Raw genomic sequence first — 27,656 nt, 5'->3', positions numbered from 1 at the left:
CTATTAAGCACGGGGGTGGATCGATCATGCTTTGGGCTTGTGTTGCAGCCAGTGGCATGGGGTACATTTCACTGGTAGAGGGAAGAATGAATTCAATTAAATACCAGCAAATTCTGGAAGCAAACATCACATCGTCTGTAAAAAAAAAGCTGAAGATGAAAAGAGGATGGCTTCTACAACAGGATAATGATCCTAAACACACCTCAAAATCCACAATGGACTAGCTCAAGAGGTGCAAGCTGATGGTTTTGCCATGGCCCTCACAGTCCCCTGACCTAAACATCATCGAGAATCTGTGGATAGACTTCAAAGGAGCAGTGCATGCAAGACGGCCCAAGAATCTCACAGAACTAGAAGTCTTTTGCAAGGAAGAATGGTTGAAAATCCCCCAAATAAGAATTGAAAGACTCTTAGCTGGCTACAGGAAGTGTTTACAAGCTGTGATACTTGCCAAAGGGGGTATTACTAAGTACTGACCATGCAGGGTGCCCAAACTTTTGCTTCGGGCCCTTTTCCTTTTTTGTTATTTTGAAACTGTGAAAGATGGAAATAAAAAAGTAATCTTGCTTAAAATATTAAAGAAATGTGTCATATTTAACTTTATGCCTTTTGGAAATCAGGTCATCTTTTATTCACTTAGCTATTCACAGTAACAGAAATTTTGACTAGGTGTTCCCAAACCTTTGCATGCCACTGTATAACTATGTTCAGGACCAGAAATAGTTGGAAATTTTTGATTGATAACCAGATATTAGTAACTGTGATATCTCAATTTTTTCTTTAATTTAATAGATAATATAAATAATTATTAGGGCTATATACCGAGATATTGCTCGAAATAAGTGAATACTTAAAACGAATTGTATTGTATATTGTAGACTCATATAAAATTGGAAAGGGAAGGAACTGGTTAGTGACACCGAAATATCAACTCATTAGGGACTAATATAACTTTGTACTGTGATAACAATACTGGGTGTGTTTTTAAATGAGAACTAGACATGTGTGTGTGAGAGAGAGAGGGGGGGGGGTCGTATTATTGATAACGGGATTGATATTCCTTTTTCATTTCCCTGTTCATCCGTCTTTTCCAATTCGCTGCTTCTTTCTGTGTGTGAATGCTGAGAAGGGGATGAAGAGAAATCGGACCTCGACTCTGAAGCATAAGGATTTGGAACTCAGGGGATAAATGAAGGAAGTATATCGCCCTATTCGGACCAAACGGTGCCGGTCTCACCCTCCGCTTTCCAGGTTCCAAATTTTGCGCGATTTATCAATTCGTTCACATATGGTGTGCGGGACTCTGAGCAAGTATGTTTTTCAGGTTAAAGGCAAGGGCGCAAAATGTGAGTTCGGTTCGTAGACGCTCTTGGGGTTGAGTTTAGAAAAGATTTTCAAAACCATACCCCAAGTAGGATTCGGAATAGTTTAGGACGAAATTGAGTTGGTTTTAGATTTGGGGTTGCGACTGATTTGGGGTTAAATAAATCAAGAGGTGGGGTCGGGAATAAAGTTAGCAAGAGAAGTCTGAGTGGTAAAGCTTTGAGTTAGGAATAACTGAATTGTCAGTCCTTGTACGGCATTTAATACTCTGAACAGTGAACAGCAGACCGTCAGTCAAATGGTCAGAGTTTCGGAGTAAATATCGCAACGACTTAACGGAGAAGAATCAATCTGCAGAGATCATATTTTCATAAGTGCACTTCGAAGTCGACTGCATAGGGGCAAAATTTTGCAACATTTTAAATAAAAGCAAAGGCGGCTTGGAATGAATTGTTGAGTGCATTGAAGGGAATTCACCTCCAGACTGGGTACCTGGCACACAGCGAGTCACCGCTTTGTTACCAGTTTTCATTTAGGAAGTCATTTGTGGAACACACGCGTTGTTATTACTTGGCAGGCGAATTATTAGCCGAGGTGAATACGAATTATACGAAGATTAAGGGGAGGGTTTGTGAAGCAAAGCGCAACTTAAAAAAAAATCTTATTATTATAATTAACATCAGTGACATTTGGTAAAGTAGCCATAACAGAACACATTTCATAAAGGGATCATCGATTGGTTCCTGGCACCAGTGATCAGTATTGTATTACATTAGAACAATTAGCATGCTTGGGAGATCCGCCATCGAGGGGAAATTAAATCAGAAACTTTTGTGACTCATTTTGGTGATTCTCACAACAAGGTTCTATTTGTGTGCGTGGTGTTTGTGTGGAAAAGATTGGTCTCTGTACAAGTTGTGTAAATTTGAATACGTGTGTGTGTGCGGTCTCTGCTCAGGGTCACAAATGTGAAGGGTGAGTATGGGTATGATGTGTATGTGTTGTAGCATATTTGCGCGTTCAATGTGTGTGCATATATTCAGAGAAGGTGTATTTTAGGTACGTGTGTGTGTGTGTATAAATCTATGTGAACCCATTTCAAAACGTGCGGATGTTTGCATGTGTAAAAATTGTATACGGGGCTGTGTCTGCATTAGTGGTGTGTGTGTGTGTGTGTGTGTGTGTGTGTGTGTGTGTGTGTGTGTGTATGTAAATGTGTGCGCGCGGGTGCATGGCTGTGATTGCTTGCCTGTATGCATGGAAGATACAAGTTAGTGTGTATGTTTACGAGAATGTGCGTGTGGACATGTATGGGAGTTTGAGTTTGTGGGTCTCTGTGTCTGTGCGGGTGCGTGGGGAGATGATTAAGAGCGTTGATTGAATGTTTGAGTGTGTGCGTAGGTGTGGGTGCTATGTGTACCTCAGAGAAAACACTGTATTTTCAGTCATGTGTCTTTGGAAAGGAGATAACGTCACGGATTTTTCAGAATAGAGGGGTTCTTTTTCAAATCCATCAAAAAGCTTCAAGCCTTGAAAACATATACCTTCTGCAAACAGACCTGCGCTCTATAAACTGTGGAGAAGGCAGGGCAAATGCTCGACCCTTCGCTGTCAGGATGTCAGCATAAACAGCTGATTTAAACAGAATGAAATTACTTTTGCCTCTCACCGTTTCCCCGGTGTGGATTAACAAATTTCACCAACAATAATTAAAACCGTTCGGGGGAAAAGACTCCGGTAATGCGGTCAGATCAATTTTAAAACGCGTTCGGGGGTGGTGTGGGGGGAACTGGCTACTGTTAAGGCAAAATGACCTAACCCGAGGGAGGACAGTTCTAGGAGATATTATTGGGGAAATGGAAGAAAGGGTGAATGTAACAGGGTCAGGCCTAAAAGCACGTCCGCTTATCGTTACACGTCCACCTTTGCTTTACACCTTTAAGTGTACAACAGTTCCAAGATATGTTTGTTCTGTATAACCGTCCCGAAATCTGAGGAGCATATTGACTGACATTCGTTCAGTTTCTGCCGATGTTTACTGGTGATTCTGTGGGGAGGGGGTATCCGAATCTGTCATTAATGGGGTTCGTATACACGATTTGTTCAGCGACAGCCAGCCACACCACGGCTCTGGAGACTGGACATTTTACTTTTGAACCGACGTTTGTCCATCTGAGTACTGGAGAGTTAAATCAAGTGTTGTCTTTTGCCGACAGTACCAAACATTTCACCGTCTAAAGTTCGGTTAATGATGCTGTTTCTGTCTGTGGTTCTCGCTGGTAAGAAGGCAGGGCGAGATATTTCTGTTAGGAAAACATCTTTTAGCGCCGATTTCTGACTGTTGGTTGATGTGTTATTTTGATATAATTTTGCTTTAATAAAACATCTGTTTGATTGATAACGAGGCAGCGAAAGAGTGTGGTCGGCCCGGAGACATCCCCCCGTCATTGGCGCGTTCACTTGTCAGTGTGTTCGTTCCCTCCTCGTGAATAAAAGAATCCGCCCGAGCCTATCAGAGTCTAAACTCTTCTCCTCCTCCACACTGCGCCGAACTTGGGCGCCTGAACATCTCACAGCTTCCTGAAGACTTTTAACAGTTTCAAAACTCTCTACCAAAGGGCATTAAAAAGGGGGTGTGGGTTTAGAATTAGCACCCCTCAAGAAAACCCCGTTGGGAAGGGGATTTCGACATTAGAACTACTGCTCTCCTCAACTTCTCCATCAGTTTTCTACCCCTCATCTCACTTTCCTAAGAAACTTTTTTTTCTTTCTCTCTCTCTCTCTCTCTCCGGAAGATCAGAGCGAGGCGAGGCTATCGGCGGAGGCACTTGCGGCGGGCGCAGAGTGCTATAAGCTGCAGTGCACTGGGAGGGAGCCGATCCGTTCACCCTGTCTGTTGGACTTTGTGACTCGCTCATAATTATTTTTGCAAATTGCTCCTTTTGCCCACTCCCGCCCTCCCCTCACCACGATACTGTTAATTTCGGTACCGATTCTAGAATGACATCTTTAACCGGGACAGTACCGCGGATGATGCGCCCGAGTCCAAGTCAGAACTACAGCAGGGCCGGATTCCCTTTAGAAGGTATGTCTCGCCTGATCAACCGTGTTTCTCAATGTAATTAAATAAATTAGAATATATCAGGGGGCTGTACAAACAGTAAAGATATAAACGTGGATTCCTGCTTTTGTTTTTTTAAATGTCTGTTCGGAGAAAATAACTTGGGATAAATGTAACATTTGCTTAACTGTGTTCAGAAAAAGTTAGTGTATTTTCCCCTGGCGAAATACTCCTTTGTGATGCACCTGTGTTAACATAAGGCCTTGAATTAATTGGCACTGGGCATTTATTGCTAATTCTGTTTTTGTTATAATGTTTCTGAGCACGTGCAGCCTTGCACAGAGTCGGTGTAGGGTTTGGGGTGGAATTTATTTAGTTACTTCTTTCGCCTCGTATATTTCGTGATTAAGGAGAAATTCGTGAAACCCCACAAGCCACGCATGCCGCAAAACACACAAGCTTGGTGGATTTAATGAAGTGCATCATTCAGCACACTGAAGTGAAGAATAGTCAGGAGGGGGATAAGGGGGATTACACCAATATTTGCACAACATGACTGGGAATAATGAGTGAAGAAAGTGTTTCAATTTCTAGTGTCTGTCGAGTGCAGAAATCAGCCACTTGGAGATGTTTGGGAGGAATGAGTTGTGCCCTAGCTAACCGCATGTGTTGGTCATCATTACTTTAAATTAGCAATGCCTGATTCAGATTAAGAAATAAAGAGCTCCAATCTGCAGACTGGCGCAGCAACGCTAGCTCCCGATCAGCTTCTGTGTATTTTTGTTCCGTCTCGCCTTTTATCCATTAAATACAACTAACACACTTCATTTAATAAGCAAACCTTTCATAGAAAACGAATTTATTAAAGCCGATTTCGTTAGCCCAGTTCAACCTTTAACTGGAAAATAACACATTTCAATGAAGAGAGGTCGCCCTGATTTGTAATGAGGGAATGTATTAAATTAGAATTATTCTCAGTTCTATAGCAAGGTTTTTAAATTCTTCAAGGCCGGATATCCTTGGCCCTGTTTTAAAAAGTTGGAAGTTTAATTGCATTATTCTGATTACATTTCCAGCCTGCGTATCTACAACAACGTTAAGCTCCTCTGGAGTTAGTAACAATTTCAACTAAAGCTTAGCTCCCTACTTTTCCTCTAATAGGAGAAAGGCTATATTACGATTTATTCTCGAATTTATTTCTTAAAGCAAAAGTAAGATATGGGTATTTCTTTAACTTCGTATAGCCGAGTCTGGAGCCGAGCCAGTAACACACACCTGTTTGAAAAGCTGCATTCATCCGTTCTACAATTATCACAATCTTGGGGGCAGATGGAGATTCCAGGAGACTTCAGGGGAAATAAGATCTCCTAATTAAACTGCTCGTGTGAAATAAAGGCATTACAGGCGTGGGTTCTGCCGCAGATCACTGTTGGGAAGTTTTAAATCTCAGCTTTTTTTATTAGCCCAGTTCCAGATATCTTTTACTCACAGACTGTTGTATAGGCCGGTGCTTCTGATAACATGTTTAACTCTTGATTTTCTCCTTTTTTCTCTCTCTTTCTGTTTATAAATAGTGTCGACGCCTCTGGGTCAGGGGAGAGTTAATCAGCTGGGCGGAGTGTTTATAAACGGCAGACCCCTACCGAACCATATTCGACACAAAATTGTGGAAATGGCCCATCATGGTATCCGGCCTTGTGTTATTTCCAGGCAGTTGCGAGTCTCTCACGGCTGCGTTTCCAAAATCTTGTGCCGCTATCAAGAGACTGGGTCTATCCGGCCTGGGGCTATTGGAGGCAGCAAGCCCAGGGTGAGTGGAGGAAATAGCGGGGACGAGGAGGCTCTCCGGCCATTCCAGTTGATGAGCCAGAGGAGCAAGAAATAGATGCATATCCGAGCCAGGCGGTGATAAATCCTCACGCCATTCCCAACCCGCGCAAATACAACTTCCCTCCGAAGTTTCACTTTCCAATCTCGTGCATTTTTTCTCATGCTTGCCCATTCATCCAGGCCCAGTTCCGGAGGTGTGGCGGTGGTTGTCGCTACTGCGAATGGTTTAAGTAGAAGAAAAATAAGAAGTTAATTTTTTTTTTAAATCGCAAAACAAATAACCCACTCAGAAACTTACCACTGCAGTAACCCGTGCACGCTCTGTGTGCATTCCGCGCTCGCTGGTAAATCGTAATCATTTATCTCTAAACCGCAGCAACCATGCTCTAAAATTCGCAAGAAATAAACTTTCCTTAAAGTTAATGTTGCAGTTTTCTTCTCCTCCTCACCAGCGGATATTCTATCAAGTTGGTAATTAACTTAAAGCAGTGAGAGTCTTGGCTGGTGGCGTTTGACACACCGGCAGGGATAGCTTTCTCATTCTTCACGAGGACACACGGGGTCATTCAGAATAAAACTGGGCAGGAGCGGCGGTGAGATCAGAGTGAACTGAACTGGAATTCGACACAGGGTTTCAGTTCAAACCTGAAATCTCAACAGTCCACAAATCTGTAGGACCGAAGCCATTGTGATCAATAAAATTATATTTAATTTGACGAAATCCACAGTTCTGTGCAAGTTAAATACATGACCGTGAATAACTTCCTCCAAATGCTTTCTCACACAGTTAGATAAGACATGTGGTGATTCTCAACAGAGAGATGTAATTATTGGAATGGAAACAAGCACGATAGTTAAACTTATTTTGACAACTTGTTAACCAAGAATGGAAATGTAATGATTTAGTTACTTCGTGATTCACGTCAAATAAATTAAAAGTTTTTTTTTGTTTGTGTCTCTGTTTCCCTGTGTGTCTGTCTATGTGTCCTTTCCCCCCTTAAAGCAGGTAGCAACGCCTGATGTGGAAAAAAAGATCGAGGAATACAAGAGAGAAAACCCGGGGATGTTTAGTTGGGAGATCAGGGATAAGCTGCTCAAAGATGGGATTTGCGACAGAAGCACTGTACCTTCAGGTGAGGGCAACTTGTGGCTACAGCTACCTGGGCGCTGTATACAGAATCACCTGTCAGACTCAAACTACCACGGCTGAGCTCGGCAGCCCACGTTATTGAGATAGACTTGCAAAAGGAGATAGCCGAACCCACCCTTGGCATAAGTTGCAGTTATTGAAGCCCGGGTTTCATTGGGGTTGAAGTAATTCTCATTTGGTCTTCACAAAGTCTACATCCCCGAAAATTCTCATGCATAATTTGAATGTTCTTTAAAAGTATGCAGCTACACCTCTGTGATAGTGAATTGAACGTTCTGTTTCAGATTAACTGAAGTTGCAGGTCGGTTTAATGAGGAGTCCAACTGCCCTACGTTAGAGTTTTGTGTAATGGATGGGGCTGGAATGGTTTTGTTTTTATTGCCTTGTCTATTGCTAAACTTCATTTTTGCAGCATTTCTTCGTGATCATTTTTCTTCCCTGTGGCTGGGCTAGAGCTGTTGGTTTCGCCGATCATCCCGTCAGTCGGGGGTCTATCCCGATTCCTATTCCTATCAATGGCATGACTCGAAATTTACATGTTTAGAGAGTCTGGGAATGGGGAGGGATTATTACAGTTATGGACAATTCCCGAGATTTACCTCGAAGCACAAACTTTTCAGATTTTTTGTTGGTTTTTTTTAAAAGAAATTTATAACAACTATCTGGAAAAACCATTATTGGTAGGAGAGATCGAATGTACCAACAATTAATTTTAATAAAACATTGTAAATGCTATCAAATTACTTCAGGAGTTTTAAATCCTAAATTATTAAATTGTTGCCTTTAATGGCCAGGAGACATGTAAAGAATCGGCTTAGATTAAATGAGTTATTTAAGGTTTACGGGTCAGGAATTCCACACTCCTGAAACATATTGCCGATTTTCCAAGTTTCCTTCTCCTTATTTTTCCCTTTTATTTTTGAAAGTGAGTTCCATCAGTCGGGTGTTAAGAGCCAAGTTTGGAAAGAGAGATGATGACGAAGAAATGGAGAAGAAAGAGGAAGAAGGGGGCAGAAAGACTAAACATAGTATTGATGGAATCCTCGGGGAGAAAGGTAACACTAGCACTTGCTTGCAGTTGGGTTCGTTTTGTGTAAGCTGGAAAGATGCTGGGGTGGGGGTGATGCTGAGGTTTTTTTTCGCGTTTCACAGAATTTGGGCTTCTTGGTAAAAGATAAAATGATTTCATTGTGTGTGTGTGTGTGTGTGTGTGTGTGTGTGTACATTTGGATTTTAAAAATAGAGAACTGCTTCTCTGGCTTTCCACGGCAGATCAGTGGCCTATACCTGCCTCCGTTAGCATCCTCAGCGATGGGGTTGGCGTCATATGAAATCGTTTCTCTGCCTATTTCTGATTAACTCAAACATACACGATCGATCTGGGAAGAAATGCTTGTACGGCCCCACGTTTTAGCTTCTACTCCATAGAATATGTTTACATAGAATGTGTGGTAAAGCTAAAGATCGCATGCTGCTCTTGCCTCTTGTCTTCTCTCGGTGAAATTGGGAATTGTTTTGTTATTTTTGTCTGTTACTGGGTTTTGAAAATCTTTCTGTAGACGTGGCTGAATAATTTGTCCAAAATGGGGAAACTCTCAACCCATCAGATGGCCCCGAGTGCCGAACGCATAGGGTGGAGGAAGTCAGAAAATGCTGCAGTCCTCTTTGGCAGGACGGGCCATCAATTATTCATTCCAGACTGTGATGGAAAGTATTGTTGGTGCTTAAATTAATTTGTGTTGTGGACAGATCGTTCTCCAGGTTTCTTAAACGGTCCCTTGAAACCGCGGCTGACAGTTGCCCGCTTTGCCAATCAGTAACAATTAGGAAGGGAGATCGGGGCGACCGGCTGATGAAAGGCGAGGAGATGGGACATTTACTCTGCTCTGATGAGCAAGGGACAGAAAGAGGAGGGGTGGGGGGGGGGGAATAAAACAGACTCCATCAGTTAGTTAGGAAATAAACTGCAACGTTTCGGGAATCAATGTGGGGGGGGGGGATCACAGAAGTTACGAACCTGCACTTATTTAGCATTGCTTCTTGGTGAAATCAGAAGTAAATGGATTGTCACGATTTTTATGTAAATAATCGAAATATTTGCCTTTGGTTTCATGCATGCAGTTGTTTTTGTTACCTAACTGTGGTCTCTGAGTAAATGGCGCCCCTCACACAAGGTTCTGACGCCGCTTCTCGCTCTATATTATTTGATGTATTACATGCAAAGTTCCTATAAGTTAAATCAATCGCTTTATTCTTTAAGTGTTGACGGGGTGAAACCGGTACGCTGACTTGTGTACCAATTCGAAACTATTCGTGGCGAAACTTTGGGGGGAGAAAAAGATTGCTTGTTCTTTTTAATTCCTCGGGGCGCTCGGGAATATTTAAATCAACATTTGCCCTTTTTTAAAAAAAAGGATAAAAAACTGTCAAACGAGATGTTCAAACATTTCTACTGGATTTGACAAAGGGGTTTCTCGAAGACGCACTCATTTCCAGACTTGGAGATGAACTTGAGCACAAAGACCAGCGAGTCCATTGAAAATGTTTTAAAAGCTGAAATACAAAAGCGAACAGAGCCGAAAAGAGAGAGGGAGAGAGAAAGAGAAAGACAGCAGCCTGTTCTGAGGCGGACAGAGTCCGACATTCTCATTCAAAAAATCTGCGAGAGGGGAAAAAAATATCAGGACAAAAGAGCGAGGGAGGAAATAATGGAGAAAGGGATTCACATGAATAATGCAAACCCTCCCCGCTGTTAAGAGTTTGGTAATAATATTGAGAAAGAATAACTGGCTGAAGGTACAAAACGATTTTAAAAAAACATTTAGAAACAGTCAATATTCATTTGGGAAGCAGATTCCACGCAGTTTGCCCCCCGTCTGCTTCTGAATCCAACCATTCAATGAAATGTTTAAACATTTAAATCAATTATAAAATAAAAACCTTTACTATATCGCAGTCAGATAAAAAGGAAACGAGGAAGCACTTTTTTCGTTTACTTTTAAATCTGTTCTGAGTTAGTTAGGTATTTCATTGTTCTACCAAGTTTCATTAAACCCGTTCTTTGATATTTCTTAAAGATGTATCAACTTCGTCTCGTTTTTAAAATCTGAGGTTTCTATTGTATGTATTCTGTCTGCAACCCTCAGTGCCAGCCTTCCCACCTCGTAACAATGTATAAATATGAATTAAATCTCAGCTGAACAAAGTCTGGAAAACATTCCGAACGTTAAAATTTTGTAATTTTAAGATTTTACAAAGTTTTTAAACCATTATAAATATCACGAAAAAGACAATGTTTTATAAATCTAGTTCCAACCAAGATACACTGCGAAATATTCATGCATTTATGTTTTACTTGTAGATGCAGATTAATTTAGCTCAACTTGCAAATTTTTCATTGTTAAAAAATAATTAGTCGTCGATTTGGCAAATCCAACTTTAAAAAAAACTTTTTATTCTTTTACGTGTCTCCTAAATTTCAGTTAGGTTTTTAGAGAAGGATACATTTCTGTTTAATTTTATTCAATTTATATATAACTATCAACCGAACTCGACTAAACTCCTGACTCTTAATATTATAATATGTTTAAAAATGTTGAAACATTTGAAAAAGCGAGCGCCGCGTGCTGCGGTTTTACAATCAGCCTTTAAAGAGAAGCCGGAGTTCCCGCTGGGTAACAGCGAAAAGACTGATTGTTTCTCTAAGAGGCCTAGGTGACGTGATCGTGTTTATATTTGTAAATAAGTTTTAAGTGGAAGTGTTAAAAAGACATCTGTAAAACTTTTTAACCTTCTAAACTGCCTAGTGGGAGCACTGATATGATCTTTTAAAGAGCATATTTGTTTTGTTCGAACAATTTGTCTCGTGGGATACAGTATTTTTTACTCGTATTTACCGCTTTAAAATAGATTCTTGTTTTTGAAATGCTTAAGGTATCAAAACGCGGGCGTCCGGTGACCTCCGTTGATCAACGGCCGTAGACGTTAATACCCCCAGAATATTCCGACCATCACCCCACCCCCACCCCACCCTCCCCCAATCATCGATAATCATCGGTTCCAATCTGAGAGTATTACTACATAAAACTTTTTTTAAAAGAGGAATTTAATAAGACATGCTGTTTAATGCTGAGTCTTCAATACTTGCCATAGTACAAGTTGGTTAGAAAGTGTCAATGGACAGCTTTGTCTCTTTAAGCGATTTGTTTTGTATAATTATTTATATTTTCCAGAACGACAGGAAACCCAAACATATCTCAAGTTAATTTGTGTCTTTACTGCGGTAACTCTGGGCAGAGGCTGTAATGCCCTCACTCCTTTTTTAAGCATAGATTTTGGCGGATTGTTCTTTCTCTCTCATCTCTCTGACATTTAATAATGTTAAGGCTTATTAAAGAAAGTAATGAAAACGGCGCTGTGTGAATGAGGGGCTGTGTTTCCGATGAGTGTAATAGCTCCTAGCCATGGTTAGAAGTGTATTTAGCCCCAATCAGCCACTGTGGGGACTTTTAAGCGCAACGTTATGTTGAAGGGTTTTAAGGCAGATTAAATTGAGCCCTTTTATTTCTCGCACTTTCATCTTTAAACGCTTCGCTCTCTGTAGCTCCAGGCACCAATTCGCCAGATTTCAGTTCCTTTTTATAGTCCGAGAATTTTTATAAATGTATATATTATCTTAGAACATATTTAGCATTTTGTCACATGCCCCTTCAACCTCGTGCTGACAACAACCGTCCAGTGCAGGAAATCAATGTTGAAACGTTTAACTATGTGACATGTTGAAATTAAACTATAAATCTGAAAAGGAAATAGTTAACAATCGAAATAATTGAGAGACAATGAATGGCAATGGGAGATAAGGTTCATCTGCTGACTTCTAACCGGTTTCACAGAGTGGTGTGTGCTGAAAGTTGTTTATATGTGCTTTTTTTGCGTTGGGATAGGGGTAGCATTTTTTTTTGCTTCAACGTCCCTCCCAGAGTACAATTTCTGCAATTATCGCCTCCAAAAAAAAGTCTTAAATAGAGATAGATTTTTACATAATCGGGGAAACGGCAAACAAGAGAGGCAATATAACGAAAACACGCGGGATGATTTCTATACAGAGAAATATCTCTTAATATGTTTGTAATCTGTGTGACACGGGGCAAGTAGAAATGCTGATGACGATTACGAAAATGCAACACAATGAATGCATGAATATAATTATAACTGGGAGATTGATAGACTCGGGAGAACTACATTGGGTGGCATGTCAAAGCTGAATAAAAATGGCGAGCAGGTAGAGTTTTAACGTAAACTGACCAAACGTAGCTTAAAAAAAAGATTTGGAAAACACGAATGGACAATGGGTCAGTCTGATAGTATAATTAATGCGTGGGGACCGCAGAGATGGGCGTTTGGGGATTCCAACTGAGAAGTTTCGAATCATTGACTGGATGATTGCTTTTGGTGAGATTTGTTCATGTGTTCGCTGCCTAGCCGTATGTCCTAGAGTGGGGAGGTGGTGATTTTTTTTTGAGATCATGTAAACATTTAGACAAGCCAGTTGCATTTGGCTGCGCAGGGTGATACTGCGTGTCCGAGGCCGATTGCACTGCTCACGGGAACGTGTCATCTAATTTGGACCAAAAGAGATGTGATTAAAATACAGGTGACTCCCACTAAAGTAATTTTGGGGCGGGGGGGTGTTTAGCTCGTGGAGGTGTTTTTTGTGTGTGTGTGTGTGTGTGTGTGTGTGGCTTGCGAGGAGTGCCTATCCAGTAACCTAACCAGCACTCTGTATCGGGGAAAGAGGCTACAGTCAGTACTTGAAGACCGGGGGGTCACCTGGAAGTTGCGAATCTAATCAAACAGAAAGCAGGGAGGATTTCTGTGATTGCAAGGGGAAATCAGCTGAAATAATAGAGGCCAGGAAGAGATAGAAGAATGTCAAATTATCTGAGGATGCAACTCATTGTAATGTGCATATTCAATTAAAGGAAAGGATATACCGAGCACACGAATAACACTTGCCAGAGAAAGCACAGACAAATAAGGCGCATCACTGAGATAGTAATTACTAAAGCAAATACTAGCGCGGAGTACTTTACTAGTCGGGGTTTACATAAATAAACACGCGAGTAGGCGAGCGAGAACGCAAGTTGAAGATAGTAAACCAAAGTGGTCCAAGTTCAGCGAACTGGAAAAAGAGAATGGGGAAACGATTTAGGGAAAGAGATCGGATTTGAAGAGGATAAAGTGACGGAAAACGTGAGGGGAGGGGAACCAGGACTTAGGAAAAGAGAGAATGATACTCTTTTTGGATGTTGAGGGCCGACAGCGAGAGACATCAGAGCAAAGGAACTCGAAACCATTAATACGATTTAAATCAGAGTAATTGAAAGTAAGGATGTAAAAGGGTAGAAAAGTGTAGAGAAAGGAAGACAGAAAGAAAGGGAGAGAGAATAATTTGCCAGACTGAGTTAGGAAATTGAGAATGTTTTAATATTTTGCATGAGTTTAACTATCTTCGATTCATGTGTCAGAAGTGAGAAAGCATAACGAAGAAAGAGGATGAGAGAATGCGATAGGGCTGCACTTCAAACGAATTCATCCCACACCAGGAAAGAGTGAGAGAGAGAGATTTAGCTCAAATATGGCAACGTTATTTAGATATTAATAACACATTTTCCCGAGGCATCAGCAGTCCATACATCTCCACTTTCTCCCAGCTATTTGGCTGCAGGAATTGAGCGAGATACAAATGTTAGGCAGAGATAACACAATCAGCACTGCTCGGTCCTATAGCAGCATCACTGCATTAAACTAGGATTAACCTCCTCTTTCCCATCAAGGCTTTCCCTCTTACCCCTTCTATATTTCATTGCAATTTACATGGAAAGGATTTTAAAGAGCATATAGGAACCAGCACCTAAAGCTGAAAGGTCTTTGGGACGGAGCAAAACTCTAAATCCCCTCTCAAATGTATGAAATAATAACAAAAAGTGACCCAGCAATTCAATCCGTTGGTGAAATTCCACCCAATGCTGATTGTAAGAGTCACTGTTCGGAATTTACGTTGAATAATTTTTCTTTTAAAAAAGCATGCTCCTTACCCAGAATCCTTTAGTGTTGAAGGATTGGGGAAACAAAGTTGGCAATCGTGCAGGGGGCATGATATCCCATCACTGTATTGACTTTATCCCAAACTTTATCCGAAAGTGGAGCGTTACTGATAAATCGATTTGAACTGATGTTAGAATTAGTGAAATTTAGGGTTAGAGTCTTGATATTCGTTAGCGCGAATGATATGATATTCCAGATGGAAGAGAAACCTCAATTTGGGAATCCCTCAACGTAAGGACTCAACCATCAGGTTCATCCTCGCTGTGGGAGCTTTGTCGTCAACATATCAATAAATCATTCCACGTACACGGGACAGTGCTAAGGGACCGGGTCCATCTGGATGGCGTAAACACAGGAGATTCTGCAGATGCTGCTGATCTTGAGCAACGCACGCAAAGTGCAGGGCGAAACTCAGCAGGTCAGGCAGCATCTATGGTGGGGAATAAAGAGAAGACGTTTCGGGCTGGAGACCCTTCATCGGGAGCCTGGTATTCCGAAACGTCCCTCCCTCCATAAATGCTGCCTGACCTGCTGGGTTCTTCCATCTGGATGTCAGCTGGAAATTCGAGATTGAAGACTGCGGATATCGCGCGTCGCACTCACGTGGTTTAATAAGATTGACAGATAGAGTGGCTTTAATTCCACATATATCAACAGGTTGCTGCTTTATTGAAATGCACCGCTGAATACATTAGGAGACTGTCGTTCTTATTTAAACTTGGAATTGAAAACCATATTCCAGGGACTGAGCCTCACCGCTGTGATTACGCAGCCTCCTGGTCTTATAGGTAGCACAGAAAATATAGTCCAAACACCCGGGACTGACGTGCGCCCAACCCAAAACACAGGCCCACTCTAGTCATAACAAACAAGGGAAGAGAGAAAACATCTAAACGTACCTTAGAAAGCCGCCTGCCAGCCACTATTGTTGAGTATCAGGGAAGGCTGATTATGTTGTGTTTGGAGAAATATTTAATAAGAGTAGATATGCCAGCTCCGATTGTGAGCGCTTTGTAAAGGAACACTTTGGGTCATAACCCCAGAGCAGATTAGGTTTCAAACTCCGCTTACAGAATCGTGACAAAAAAAATAAAATAAAATTGGATGTCATCTCAGTGCGAATTTATAAAGTCGTTTGTCATCTGAGGGAAAAGCATAGAATAAGCCTTTTGAGAGGGTTATTAATACACAATTATTTCCAAGTGCTTGGTTGACCTCTGAACTTCTGTCGGCAAGAAACGGGACGGATTGTCGGGTTTGTTGTTCAAGGGAGGAAAGCTAGGTAAGGAAAAGTAGGAGACCGAGTCAGGAAATTGAGAAGCTTATTTCCTTTGATCCCTTTCGCCTTTGCTTATCGGGAACATTTATGGTGACACCTCAACAAAGGGAGTTCATCATATTACAGTCTCACTGTGCTTTGGTGCGGGGCTCCCGATTTCAACTAATTAAAGGGAGTCTGCATTAGGTTAGGGACAGGCTGGATCTCAGCACACACATTACTTCCTCGAATGAATAGAGATTGCTGGCTATTTCGCAGAAAGGGAGATCACGGTGAGGATATGGAGGAAAAGTCCATGCTAATATTCCAAAATGTGCGGAATAAATCCTGTCCCTCACTAGAGTCTTTTTTTGTTATTGTTGATAAAATAATTCCTTATGGGGATTCGCCCACACAAATGTAAAGTTAACCTCGGAATTTTATTTGCAAGATGCTTAGTTGGCGGGTCTTACTGTGAGGACACATCTATATGTCAATGGTCCAAGCTCCTTTAGCAGCAGGTGTGAGTAAGTTCAGCTCGATTTAAAGTGAACTAGGGGTTGGCATTGGTTAGCCTTGGTTTAGGGAACTCCGGCCAGGCGGAGATTTCATCCATTCGTCAGAATATCCCTGAGGATTTTAGCCCTGCCTGCACGGCCCGCTCTCTTTAACCACTGAAGTTGAGGCGTTCGGTTTAATCAGAATAAGAAGTTGCAAAGGTTTGACGCCGCACAGTCTGATACTCGTCCAAGCGTAAAGCCCAGAGATAGATTGCCACTGAGAACAACACACCAAGTGTTGGCAAAATGTAGAAAAATTTTCCATCATTCTTTCCACCCGACCCCTCTCCCTCCATCCCCCGTCTACTACCCTACTCACCTCAGTCTCTCCAACTCTACTCCACCTCCCTCGTCCAACCTCATCTGTCTCCCCCTCCAGCTCCACTCTACTCCCTCCCGCTCCACCCTATCTCTTTCCTTTAGCCCAACTCCCGCCTTCCACCACAAACCCGTCATTCATTCAACCCGCAGTCCCAGATTTATTCCTTGAACATCGGAGTTCTGTCGACCTACTGCTCTGACCGAGTCTCGGCGTCTTAACCCACGGTTAATATGATGAGGTGAGAAGATTGGAACCCATTCTGTGCTATCAGGAAAGAAAGAGCATGGTTGGATAAATGTGGAATAAATCTCCCCGTTTAACTATGTGTCTAAGGAATTATGTAAGTCTTTTTTAATCACTGGTCTGAACTATCAACATTCACAGGTCACTTAATTTACGATGGGTTGGATATGGAGCTAAGCTCCCTCTACCCTGGTCCCATCAAACAATTCCAAGACTTTACATCGTCGTGCCGAGAAAGGCAGAGCTTAGACAGAGTAAATCTTTTTCTGGACAATCCCGCCAAACAGGGACAGGGAAAGATAGAGGGAAAAGGTGACGGACAGAGCAAAGCTCCCTTCACACTCTCCCAGCGAATTACTTCTTCTCAAATCATTACGGCCAGAATGATGTTCTGGAAGAAGTTAAACTGCAATTTCTCTGAACTGAATTGGTACCACTTTAGCAGCAAAATTTGTGCCGTGGTTTGCCAACACGGAGTCTGTCCATCTTGTTTAACATGAGGCAAGTATTACTCGTAATCTCAGTGCTTGATATCTATGTTCATATCAATCGGTTCGAACAAAGGGCGGCCTTGGTCAGTTTCAGACAACAGAATAGAGAAAGAGGCAGATACTACCCGATACTAAATCTGACGGAGGTTCAGTAAATTGATAGCAAACGGAGGTTTCATTAGTTTAATCTCTTGGTAAATTCTGTGTCAAGTCCAAAGGATTAGTTTAGGGAAAAGGTCAACTCAATGCACTGGTATCAATTACAAGGACTGTCTGTAGCCAACGTTTCAAGATAGGAGAGATGCGTCAATGATAGGTTGAGATACATGTCAGTGACTGTGTGTATATATCACTGACTGAAGTTCCTCTCAGCCAAAGTTAAAACGTAAGAAGTTACCATATGCTCCCGCAGACAGTTTTTTTAATCAATTGGTGTGTGGCCCACTTGATTTCTTGTCAGTTGACCCAGCGGTGAGACAAGCTGATTTCTGTGGCAAGGCATCACGGATGTCCATGACAGAGTCTCAGTTGAGGAGTTGCCCGAAGTCTCCCTTCCATCAACGGCGAACTAGATAAATTCACCGCCATTCTCGGCTCTGACAAAAAATGGCTGTAGATACGTGGGACATGGGAAACTTTGACAGTACTGAGGAATTCATACATGTCTTAGTTATCAATGAATTGCTGGATATCTCGTACTCTTTACGTTCACAGTCTGTTCTTTAGGTTATGAGTTTACGGCCTTGACATTCTGTTGTCTTGTAGTACTATGTCTTATCCCTTGTGGTCAAGTGGAGATTGCAATGTGGGAATTAATGTTAAATTAGCTCCTAGATTTCCTGATTGGTTGGTGCAGAGTACCGGTGGTTTCTGTTAGTGAGACCTGGAGTCTCTCCCAGATGCTAACTTTGATGGATCGATGCATTTCAGATTATATCAATACTCTGTAGCTCCAGTTGGCTGAAAATCATCGCGTTATCTTTTATATGCTGTCTGAGATAAGCTGCCTTTGTGAGGTCCACAGAACTTTCGACATTGATTTTCTTGTCGCAATATTTCTTTGCGGCAGTTGTTTTATTGTCCTCATCTTGAGAGTCATAGAACACTACAGCACAGAAACCGGCCCTTCGGCCCATCTAGTCTGTGCCGAGTCATTAACCTGCATAGTCCTACCGATCTGGACCCAGATCAAAGCCCACCATACCCTTCCCATCCATGCACCTATCCAAATCTACCACTTGCGCTGGCAGCTCGTACAACACACTCATCAACTTTTGAGCGAGAAAGTTCCCCCTCTTGCTCCTCTTGAACATTTCACCTTGCATTTGCCCTATCTAAACCTTTCATAATTTTGACTACCTCTTTCAAATCTCCTCTCAATTTTCTACGTTCTAGGGAATAGACTCCTAACCTATTCAATCTTTTCCTATAACTCAAGGCCTCAAGTCCCAGCAACATCCTTGAAAATTTTCTCTGCACTCTTTCAATCTTTCTATCTTTCTTGTAGGTAGGTGACCAAAACCGCACACACAATAATCTAAATTAAGCCTCACCAACGTTTTGTACAACTTCAACATCGCATCACAATTCTTTTACTCAATGCATTAATTTATGAAGGCCAATGTTACAAAAGCTTTCTTTAGGACCCTATCCACCTGTGGCACCACTTTCAAGGAATTATAGATCTGTCTTCCCAGAGCCCTCTGATCTACCAGACTCCTCAGTCTCCTACCACTCACTACTCACAGTATAATACCTACTCTGATTGGTCGTCCCAAATTATAACACCTCATCTTTGTCTGCATCAAATTCCATCTGCCGTTTTTCATCCACTTTTCCAGCTGATCCAGATCCCGCTGCAAGTTTTGATGGTATTCCTTACTGTACAGTACACCCCCACTCATGGTGTCATCCTCAAATTTGCATCCAGCTCCTTGATATAGAGGACAACCAGCAATGGACCCAAGACCGATTCCTGCAGCACACCACTACTTACAGGCCACTGGTCAGAGAGGCAGCTATCTACTACGACTTTTTGACTTCTCATGCAAGCCAAAGTCTAATCTGATTTTTCTACCACATCTTGAATGCCCAGAAACTGAGCCTTCTTTACCAACCTTCTATGCAGAGCCTTATCAAAGGCCTTGCTAAGGTCCATGTAGACAACATTCATTGCCTTGCCTTCATCAACCTTCTTGGTAACTTCCTCAAAAAACTCATAAGATTGGCTAGACATGACCTGCCCTGCATAAAGCCATGTTAACTATCCTGAATCAGCTCCTGTCTATCCAAATACCTGCATATCCAGTCCCTTAGAATATCTTCCAATAACTTTTCCACTACTAATGTCAGGCTCACCAGTCTATAATTTCCTGGGTTATTCTTAGTCCCTTTCTTAAACATTGGAAGAATATTAGCTATCCTCCAATATTTTGGCACTTCATCCATCCCTAAGGATGTTATAAACATCTCTGCTAGGGCCCTTGCAATTTCTGTACTTGCCTCTCACAAGGTCAGAGGGAATATCTTGTCAGGTCTTGTCAAGACGTGGGATTTGTCCACCTTAAATCACATCTGGGAAGACAAGGATGTGCCCAAGGACCTCAATTGATGGAATTGAGCCATTCCTCAAGGAAGACAGACAGATGTTGATGGTGAAGGTCATTTTCCCCTCTTTACATCAGCACAACCATTGGCCAAGGGATTAAAGATTTTTTTGTAATTTATTTTTTATTGAATTTCATCATCAAACAAACATTTCCATAAGATGTATTTCAGATACTGTACATATATCATATCATATTTGTCACAAATCTCCACATAATATTTATCTGAGGTATACACTTATAGGAAGGAGAGGAAAGAAAGAACAATCGAAAGGAAAACTATGTACAAGTAGGGAGTGATTTTTTTTTTACAACATATTCATTGATCTGTGAGAATAAAATCAGGCCTATGAGGTGTTATGTAGTTAAACCATTTTTTTTCCAGTATGAATAAAATTGTTCCAATTTAAGATTAACAGATGCTGTTATCTTCATTTTGTAAATGTCCATTGTAATTTCCATCCATACATTTAAAGTTGGGCTCTCCTGTGATAACCATTTCCTGGTAAGGGTTTTTTTTACCAGCCCCCAGCAGTACATTCATTAAATAGTTATCTCTTTTCAACCATTCTTGAGGTATAAACTCAAAATATATGGTCTTACTCTCTAAGGGTATTTCTCATTTAATGATGTCTTGTAGGGCATTATGTATCCCACTCCAATAGTCTTTGATAACAGGGCATTCCCAGAAAATATGATAATGGTTTGCATTTTGATTTCCACAATTTCTCCAGCAAACAGGGGGTTACTATCATAATGGGATTTCTGAGAGGGTGTAATGAAGTATTTTATCAAGTTTTTCCACCCGAACTCCCTCTATTTCTGTGAACTGGTACACTTCCATTGATACCTCCATATTATTGTCCAGTCTTCCTCAGATATTATTATCCCTCCTTCCTTCTCCCATTTTGTTTTAATATAATTAAATGTAAAGATTCAATGCCCCAAACTCAGCCCAAAATTCATGGAGAGTTCAGCAGTGATCCCTGCCTCTGAGACATGGACTATTAACAACAGGCACCTCAAATCACCAGAGAGATACCATCCATGTTGCCTCTTCAAAATTCTCCAAATCCATTAGCAGTATAATTGATCTGGTACCCACATTCTCTCCCAGGACATTATCCCCAGTATGGAGGACTTATTATACTCAATCAATATTGTTATTATGACTAACACTGGACTCCCAGCTCAGATTGTTCTATTGTAAATTCTGTCAAGTGAGGGGCTACCAAGTGGACAGAGGAAATGATTCAAAAATATATTCTCCTTGAAGTTTCATGACATCCTCACTAACTTGTGGGAAACCCTGATTAATCAAAAATGAGATAGATAATCTTAGATGGCATTAAAAACCTCGAGTCCACACATTGGGTGTGCACAGAAGCTCAGTAAATGGTGGAAGGATTGAGTTCTTTCCTAAACAACCCATCACCTCCCCCACCAACTGGAATGAGCATCTCCCGTCTCATCCCTGACAGAGTCTACAGGTCCCACCATGGGAAGAACACACAGCAGTGGTGTGGAATCCAAGTTATCCTCAACCCTGTGTGACTGCCTCAGAAGAAGGAAAATGTATGATTTAGAGGATATGTGTATGTTGGTGGATGTGTCTGTATGTGTCAGTAGGGGAATGTATGTTTATCTGTGTATAAGTGTGTAATTTTGGAGATTTGTGCGTTGGCACCCAGTTCCTCCTCAACGACACTCGATATTCCTGTGTCGTTCAGTGTACCGAATACCTCAGGTATGCAAGGGTCTATCAGAGTGACTGCTGAGAATTTATTTCATATTGTCCAACCGAGACCTCTCTCCTAAATTAGATATATATAAAACAAACGTCAAGAAATGCTGCTCTGGATCCTCAAATCTATAAACTAGACGCTGAGAAACCCACCACGGTATGGGACAGCTTCACGGAATTGTCCTCTGGTGTCTCTGCCATCTAGTGCTTGATGCCGATTCAAGTGCACAGATAGAATTAAATAAGTCTGTCCACCAGCCAGTTTCAACCATTCTGCACCGATTACTGGAAATGAATACATGTGGGATGCATCTTCTGGATTGATTACACTTCAGACACCTAAAGACCCTCAGAAAACATTTTTGACTTCAGGGGAAAAAAGAATTGGAAAACTTTACAGTGAGGAAAACATTGCAGAGTTGTGGGATGGAATAGGTGTGTGGTGGTAATTGGACAGGGTTTTCACAACCCAGAACATGCTCTTCCCCCATAATTTATCATTGTAGGATTGTCCAATCTTCAAATGCTGAAAACTCAAAAGGCAATGCAAAATGACTGGCCTGTCATTGGTGCATGTACGAATTTTTGTCTGTGAAATTTAAATAAGGTTTCAGTAACATCTATTCTTATTGATAGCATAACCCCATATCGTAAGGATTTGTGCTCAGTATCTTCTGTTGCCTGATTCCCTGGATACAAACCCTGCTGGTCCATGCAAGAACGATGCAAGTTTTAAAATGGATGTGAGACAGTGGAGCATTAGTGGCAACAGCTGTGTGAAGTTAAGGATCTGTGCTCTCAGCAAAACTCTGGTCACAACTTTCTACTGCACCACTCCCGTGCGAGTTGTACATTCGTTTTGAATGCAAAATGGTATGGGAGCGGGTGGGTGTTGGAGTAAGATGGAAGGTCCTTAAAATTATGCGCGACAATAAAATAGCAGAATCCCCACTGGTAAGTTTAATAAAGCGACTAGTATGCAAGTCCAGAGAGCAATTGTTTCTGATATAATCATGTAGTAACAGAACAAACTAAACTGTTCTCGCTGCTTCGCTTTCTCTCCTTTATAAGACATAGGAGCAGAATTGGGCCACTCGGACTATGGGGTCTACTCTGCTATTCCATCATGGTTGATTGATTTTTCTTCTCAACCCCATTCTTCTGCCTTCTCCTTGTAACATTTGACTCCCTGATTAATCAAGAAACTACCAACCTCCGCTTCAAATATACTCAATGACTTAGCCTCCACAGCCATCTGTGGCAATGAATTCCACAGATTTACCACCTTCTGGCTAAAGAAATTCCTCCTCACCTCTGTTCTAAATGGCCGTCCCTCTATCCTGAGGTTGTGCCCTCTGGTCCTAGACTCACCCACTATAGGAAACATTCTCTGCACATACCACATCCACTCTATCTAGGCCTTTCAATTTAAAATAGGCTTCGGTGAGATTCCCCCCTCCCCCTACCTCATTCTTCTAAACTCTGGCAAGTACAGGCCCAGAGTCATTATATATTAACCTTTTCATTCCCAGAATCATTCTCGTAAACCTCCTCTGGATTCTCTCCATCTTTTCTCAGATAAGAGGCCCAAAACTGCTCACAATATTCCAAATGTGGTCTGCCCAATGCCTTATAAAACCCCAGCATTACATCCTTGCTCTTATATTCTAGTCCTCTCGAAACGACTGCTGACGTTGCATTTGCCTTCCTTACCACCGACTCCTGCACGCTGACCTTTAGGGAATCCTGCATAAGGCCAAGCCCCTTTGCTCTTCCCATTTTTTTTTTTTTTTTTGAAAATAGTCTATGCCTTCATTCCTTCTACCATGCATCAGCTTCTCTTAAAATGGTCTACCAATACTAGTTCAGTCCAAAACCGTCAATACTACTGTGATCTCTGCCTACTAAACTCCGCTGTGTTTACTATACAATCTCTTTGCTGCACTCAGAACTACTCTCACAATACTGCTGTACATACAGTTCTCACAATACTCAAAATGGCATAATATTTAATTTACTAGAGTAGTTGCCAAAATCCACCCCAACAGCTGGGGATTGTAAATCAAAATGTAAAATCAATCTGGGGAAAAAAATAGCTTATCTTACTTCTGAGATGTCAAGAAGAAACATCTGGTTCACTGTTTCTGTTCAGGGAAGGAAATCAGCTGTTCTTACCCAATCTGGCCAGTGTATGACTCCAGACCTACCAAACAGGTTGACTCTTACTTGCTACCCAGTTCAAGGCAATTAGAAATGGACAATAAATATCTTCTGAATGAGACCCATTCCACTGCCAAAACTGCTCCGTTGGTGCTGTCAACATAGAAATCAGAACAGTATGGGTCCTTTAGCCCACAATGTTGTGCTGATCATTTTAATCTACTCTATGATCAAGCTCACCCTTCCCTCCTACATAGAATATAATTATCCAGTTTTCTTTCATCCGTATGCCTATCTCAGTGCCTAATATATCAGCTTTTACCACCACCCCTAGGAGTGCAATCCAAGCACTTACCTCTCTCTGTGTAAAAAAAAAAACACAAAAAAAAACACACACCCAACCTCCCTCTGACATCTTTCCTAAACTTTCTCCCACACACCTTAAAAGTATGTCCTCTGGTATTGGCCAGTGCTACCCCTGGAAAAAAGACACTGGCTGCCCACTGTGTCTATGCCTCTTATAATCTTATTCTCCATCTTTTCCTCCTTCACTCCAAAGACAAAAGCCCGAACTCACTCAACCTTTCAAAATAGGCAATGCAGATTACTATTGTAATCTGTATTCCCTCAATATCTGAAGTTTCACTACTCCTGTGGCATGGATGTCCACACTCCAATCTTGTCACAATGTGCACTGGCAACAACTGAACCTAGGTGCGGAGGAATGTCAGACTCCCATGGAGAGACAGAAATGAGAGTTTATACATAAGAATTCCAACTGAACATTGGTGTCACAACCGAGCGACACTGTAAGACAAACTTATCTCAGAACAAGGACCACTCAATAAGTGCGAGTTAGGAGTCCACTTTAAATAATCACAGCATGCAGAAAACCCATGCCAGTCAAAATAAATTTGGCAAGACTAAATAGAAAGCACAAGGGCTTAACGACTCTAGTTAAGACAAAAATTAATAAATACAGGTGCACCTTGGAGTCCAATGCTCTACACTTCACTGCAGAGGCCCACAAGGCTCATGACAATTCTTGCATCAGGCCTTCAGCCATGAAGTTCAATGCTTTTTTGACAGCTCCAGTTATTTTCTGTGATTATAACACTACATATAGTCCTCCCACTGTATTGCTGTACTCTCTACTGTCACTGTACAGAATCATATGGTGACATAGTTATGTTCCAGCTCCAAGAATCAGAGTTCACATCCCATCCTGGCAGCTGGGATTTTTAAAGTCCAACATTAAATAAAAGTGATGTTTAAAACAACAGGTAGTTTCAGTACTAGCCTGTCAAATAAACCTTTGCAGATCACTGATCCCCTTCCGGGAAAGTATCAGTTGTCCTCTTTTACCTGAAAGAGACTCTAGGACCACCAATGTGATTGGCTGTTAAGTTCAGGGCAATTGATAATGGCTAATAAACATCCTATGAAGTAAAACCATATTTTGCTGTGCTTGCAACCATCCTAATACAGCACCGCTTACTGGTTAACAAAGTTCACAGTAAATGTATTAAGAAAGTATGTATATGCAATATATAATATATATTTCTATATCTTTACACATAATATATACAGTACGTATCCTGATATTCTTTTTCCTGCAGGCCTTCACAGTAGAACAAATATATACAATGGAATCAATAAAAAGCTACATAATATATGGTCTCTATAGTTATATTAACTATTCTCTCAATACTATGCTCAACACCACTTCCTGAAGATAATCACAGAATGATGGAGGTGCTTTCACCCCATCAATTTGTATAAGAGCCAACCATGAGCCCCATTCTCTGACACCCTTCCCATAGTTCTGCAAATTATTTATTGAAGGTTTTTATCCACTCCACTTGTGAATACTGCAGGGGAACTGGATTTCACTGCAATCTTTGGAAGCACAATCCAGCACCTGACCATTTGTTGCATGAAACTAACTTTTCCGCAAGTCACCTTTGGTTCTGTTTCTAATGACCTTTATTTTATGACCCTTAGCCTTTTACTTCTTTACCCATACGGACAATTTCTTTTTTTACCTTCTGTGTCCATTCCCTACAGCATTTTATTCACTATCCATTCTCCTCACAATTCCTCTGTTCTAAAGAGAACAACCCTCTCTATCCAGATAATCAAAACCCTCGTTGGAGTCAGTTAAACCCTTGAGGACATTTTTGCCTTGTGGGCGCTACAGTGATCCAACTTGTAAAGCTTCCGCTTGTAGATCCAGTGGGTTCAAATTGATCTCCAGTACTGTGTATCTGAAACGTACCCATTCTGCTTCTGATACCCCCACTCAACCCCCTCCCCAGATAATAGGTTAATTGACCACTGCAAATTGTCCTTGTAGGAAATGGGGGAAGATAATGAGGAATTGGGGAAAATAGAATGGGATTTAAGTTCCATTCGTCCAGATGGGCATGAAATTACCTGCATGGATTTAATGGGTCAAAGGACCATTTCTGTGCTGTATGTCTTCATGTTGCTAAAGCCTCCATACATTTCTAAAGTGTGGCACCCTAAATTGGACATAGTTCTCTTGTTGTGCTTGAACCGGTTTCATAAAGTTTCTTCAAGACTTCTCAATCTTCTGTGCCACTTCAAATGAACTATTCACATGTAGCCCCAGGTCCCTGGGTTCTTGTATCTTATTAGGAATTGTGGCCTCTATTTTATATTGTATCTTCTCATTTCACTTCTCAAAATTTAGCAATTCACCGTTCTTAACATTAAAATGCATTTACCACTTATCCATTATCAGACCTGCTTGTATGCATGGCCTTGAAGTTTATTGCTACCCTCTTCACAGTTCCTTTTATCCACAGGTTTTGAGTCATTTGGATATTTGTAAACTGTAACCTGTGTACCCAAGTCTAACTCATTATCAGAAGGATGTGGAAGCTTTAGAGAGGATACAGAGGAGCTTTTTGCAAGTTGCTGCCTGGACTACAGATCATGTCTTATGAGGATAGGATCAGCAAGCTAGGACTTTTTTCTTTGGAGCAAAAGAGGATGAGAGATGACTTGATAAGGGTTGTATAAAATGAAAAGAGGCAGAGATCTAGAGGTAACCGAAGACTTTTTCCCAGGACCAAAATGGTTAATATGTGGGGGCATAACTTTAAGATGATTGGGGGAAAGTACAGGTGCGATGTCAGAGATTTTTTTTTACACTGAGTGTGGTAGATGCATGGAATATCCTGCCAGATGTGGGCAGGGCATTTAATAAACTCTTAGGCACCTGGATGATAGAAAAATGAAGGGCTTTGTAGGAAGTCCAAATCATTAAGATACATTCAGAAAAGCCATGTCCTTTTACTGACCACTAGACAACTCCACTGTAACTTTCCCTCCTGTCTAAGAAACAACCTTTCATTATGACTCTGTTTCCTGTTATTGAGCCATTTTTTGATGCATGCTGCTGAAGTCCTTTTTGTCCCATAAGCTTCAATCTTGATGACAAGCCTATTATATGGCATCCAATTTACATCCATTTAGAAGCCCTCATACAACACACCAACAACATTTCTCTCAGCAACCCTCTCTTTTCCTTCATCAAAAAATGCTATTAAGTTAATTAAACATGATATGCCTTGAATTTATGCATTTAGAACTTTACCTACACCAAGGTTAAACTGGCTGGTCAATAGTTGCTGTTTCCTTTCAGCAAGGTTGTAATATTGGGAATGTTCTATGACTCGGCCTGAATCTACAGGCATTTGAAACATTATGGCCAGGGCATAATCATGGCATCAGATCTAAGTATTTAAAAAAGCCGCAGTCAATGAAGAGAGC

At 41.3% G+C, this 27,656-nt stretch overlaps 1 protein-coding gene across 6 annotated transcripts in view; it reads left to right on the top strand.

Moving 5' to 3' along the window:
* Positions 1-2,230: 2,230 nt before the first annotated feature.
* LOC140188502 (paired box protein Pax-7) overlaps positions 2,231-27,656 on the top strand; it is a 153,393-nt gene continuing 127,967 nt past the window's right edge. For 2 of the 6 annotated variants that reach the window (XM_072244830.1, XM_072244831.1), the window contains exons 1-4: positions 3,670-4,408; positions 5,959-6,194; positions 7,218-7,347; positions 8,291-8,419. In XM_072244830.1, the coding sequence (XP_072100931.1) occupies positions 4,324-4,408; positions 5,959-6,194; positions 7,218-7,347; positions 8,291-8,419 (580 nt within the window). In that variant the 5' untranslated portion in view covers positions 3,670-4,323. The other 4 variants (XM_072244825.1, XM_072244829.1, XM_072244826.1 and 1 more) reach the window with 4 other exon arrangements.

The sequence above is a fragment of the Mobula birostris genome, chromosome 27, assembly GCF_030028105.1.
Source record: "Mobula birostris isolate sMobBir1 chromosome 27, sMobBir1.hap1, whole genome shotgun sequence".
In the NCBI taxonomy this organism is placed as follows: Eukaryota; Metazoa; Chordata; class Chondrichthyes; order Myliobatiformes; family Myliobatidae; genus Mobula; species Mobula birostris.
This window is presented reverse-complemented; position numbering and strand designations above follow the sequence as displayed.